A 3,059-nucleotide genomic window follows, 5' to 3' on the forward strand; every position below is an offset into this window, starting at 1 on the left:
CAAGTCTCGTCTGCTTGTTGCCTGTCCTTACCAGTGGTTTCCTAGCAGCTATTCTACCATGAAGGCCTGATTCACACAGTCTCCTCTTAACAGTTTTTGCAGAGATCTGTCTGCTGCTAGAACTCTGTGTGGCATTGACCWGGTCTCTAATCTGAGCTGCTGTTAACCTGTGATTTCTGAGGCTGGTGACTCGGATGAACTTATCCTCGGCAGCAGAGGTGACTCTTGGTCTTCCTTTCCTGGGGCGGTCCTCATGTGAGCCAGTTTCTTTGTGGCGCTTGATGGTTTTTGCGACTGCACTTGGGGACACTTTCAAAGTTYTCCCAATTTTTCGAACTGACTGACCTTCATTTCTTAAGGTAATGATGGCCACTCGTTTTTCTTTACTGAGCTGCTTTTGTCTTGCCATAATACAAATTCTAACACTCTATTCAGTAGGATTATCAGCTGTGTGTCCACATGACTTCTGCACAACACAACTGATGGTCCCAACCCCATTTATAAGGCAAGAAAACCCACTTATTAACCTGACAGGGCACAACCTGTGAAGTGAAAACCATTTCAGGTGACGACCTCTTGAAACTCATCAAGAGAATGCAGAGTGTGCAAAGCAGTAATCACAGCAAAAGGTTGCTACTTTGAAGAAACTAGAATATAAGGTGTACTTTCAGTTGTTTTACACTTTTYTGCTTAGTACATATTTCCACATGTGTGAATTCATAGTTTTGATGCCTTCAGTGTGAATCTACATTGTCAGTAGTCGTGAAAATAAAGGAAACTCATTGAATGAGTAATGAGTAGGTGTGTCCAAACTTTTGGTCTGTCCTGTATTTTAAACATTATTTCTTTTAAATAAATTATTTAACATTAAATTAAATATTTATTTATTCCAAGGTTCATTTAATAAATAATTTAATGCTGTGTTTGTTTAATTTTGTCCCTTTTAACTCTTCATAATAAGTAACACATCATGCCCTGATTGAAAAAAAAGAACAGATGAGAAAATAATTAATTGACATCTATCAAGCTAGAATCAATGATCTATATATGGAGGAAACATGGAACAGTGCTGAAAGTTAGTAACATATCTTTTTACAATAAAAACAATAAAATAACAATCAGCTGGAGCTCTCAGTATCGCTATACTGAAATGTACTGGGTGATATCAAAAGCAATGTTTGATCGGCGTCATATTTGTCTTTAGATTCAACAGAGAACAGTGTCTTTATTAAGTGAGAAGAGTTTAAAATGTCTGGTCCAACCTCTGTCACATGTGCTGTTTTGTTCTCCAGACATGGATCTCATCAGGAGAGGAACGGCCTGAACACGGAGAAGTGAGCTCGGTTGGTCTTATCTAACCAGCCAACTCTCTCACCCCTTGGAAACAGTGAGGCCTCAAAACAAGCTCCATTAGAGTTGACTCAGATTCACAGGAAGGAACAGAACCAGCCATCTCAGCATGACAGACAGAGTGAGTTTCAACGCCCCCAAAGTCACCCCCCGGCCGGCCGCAGCTCCTGTGCTCCCACCTGAGCCAATTGATATAATTCGCACTAAAGCTCGCTCTCGGCGAGTCCTCCTCAATGTAGGTGGTCTCAGTCATGAAGTGCTGTGGAGAACACTGGATCGCCTGCCTCGAACCCGTCTGGGTCGATTAAGGGACTGCAACACCCATGAGTCACTGCTGGAGATTTGTGATGACTACAGTCTCCATGAGAATGAATATTTCTTTGACAGACATCCAATGGCTTTCTCCTCCATCCTCAACTTCTACAGAACAGGGAAGCTGCACATGATGGAGGAGATGTGCGCTTTGTCCTTTGGTCAGGAGCTAGACTACTGGGGAATTGATGAGATCTACCTGGAGTCCTGTTGCCAGGCACGGTACCACCAAAAGAAGGAGCAGATGAATGAGGAGCTAAGAAGGGAGGCTGAGACGCTGAGAGACAAGGATGGAGACGTTGATGAGCAGGGCTGTTGTCCTGACCAAAGACAAAAGCTTTGGGATCTCCTGGAGAAACCTAGTTCCTCTGTTGCTGCAAAGGTAACAGCACGGACACACACACACACACACACACACACACACACACACACACACACACACACACACACACACACACAATCCCCCTGCTAGTGAAGAAAACTGAAATGATCATCTATAATTATTTCATGATTACCAGGATGTACGGCTCACACGTGGAGTTTACTGAGTTCAGTTATTTTCATAACAGTCCACCATGTCGACCATCTCTCCAGCTCAGTGTTGTTGTTATAACTGGGCCCATTCTGACTGATAATACATAACTGACTTTACAATGTCTTTAACTTGCATCTCATATCACAGGCCCAGATTTAGACCCAGCAGGATAACCTACCACACGTTTCTTTAACTCATGCAGTTTACAATAAACTAAGAGAGTTCAACGTCATATTCAAGCACAGTTAGTCTGATGCTGGCCTGCCTGCTGCCTTTTTACACCCTTCCGGTCGATTCAAATCTCTCCTCACAGACAGTTCAGGCTTTCTCCCATTTACTTGTTTTTCTCTGTTAGAATTTTCAACGGGACTAATCAGCAAACAGAAGAAGTTTGAATGATGATGTTGATTTTCTGTGCTGCTATAGAATTGGAGTCTACCTGTAGTTTTAGCAAAGATGACAGAGGAAGTGAAGGAAACTGTTTAGTCCATGTTGGCCACGCATTTAAATTTTCAATTAACAATAAAAGTCATTTGGTCATTTTCACATTGGAGGACAATTGTTTTCAATGCAGGCAATTTCTGGTCAGCTTCATAGTGTCAACCAGGTGCATTACATATTTCACGGCCAAACGTTAGCAACTCAGTAAAATTTAGAACTTCAACAGACTCCAAGTCTCCAGGAAGAAATAAATTTTTAATAGCTAAGAGCCGAGGCTCTCTGTGTGAAGCAAAGTGTAGAACAAGGGGCTGGTTTTTCACTGGTCCATTTAGAGAGAACAATCAACCTGCCAGTCATGTTTCTGGACTGTGGGAGGAAGTCAGAGTACCTAGAGAGAACCTACAGATGCACAGGAAGAACA

The 3,059-nt window shown here is 42.2% G+C and overlaps 1 protein-coding gene across 1 annotated transcript in view; it reads left to right on the forward strand.

Moving 5' to 3' along the window:
• The window catches only part of LOC103460986 (potassium voltage-gated channel subfamily B member 2-like), a gene marked incomplete at its 3' end in the record, with an annotated part of 4,381 nt that extends 2,337 nt beyond the window's left edge, over positions 1–2,044 (forward strand). The window contains exon 2 of the mRNA XM_008403301.2: positions 1,293–2,044. Coding sequence (XP_008401523.1) covers positions 1,460–2,044 — 585 coding nt within the window. The remainder of the gene's footprint in view (positions 1–1,292) is intronic.
• Positions 2,045–3,059: the final 1,015 nt, after the last annotated feature.

Source organism: Poecilia reticulata, unplaced genomic scaffold, assembly GCF_000633615.1.
Source record: "Poecilia reticulata strain Guanapo unplaced genomic scaffold, Guppy_female_1.0+MT scaffold_420, whole genome shotgun sequence".
NCBI classification, from domain to species: Eukaryota; Metazoa; Chordata; class Actinopteri; order Cyprinodontiformes; family Poeciliidae; genus Poecilia; species Poecilia reticulata.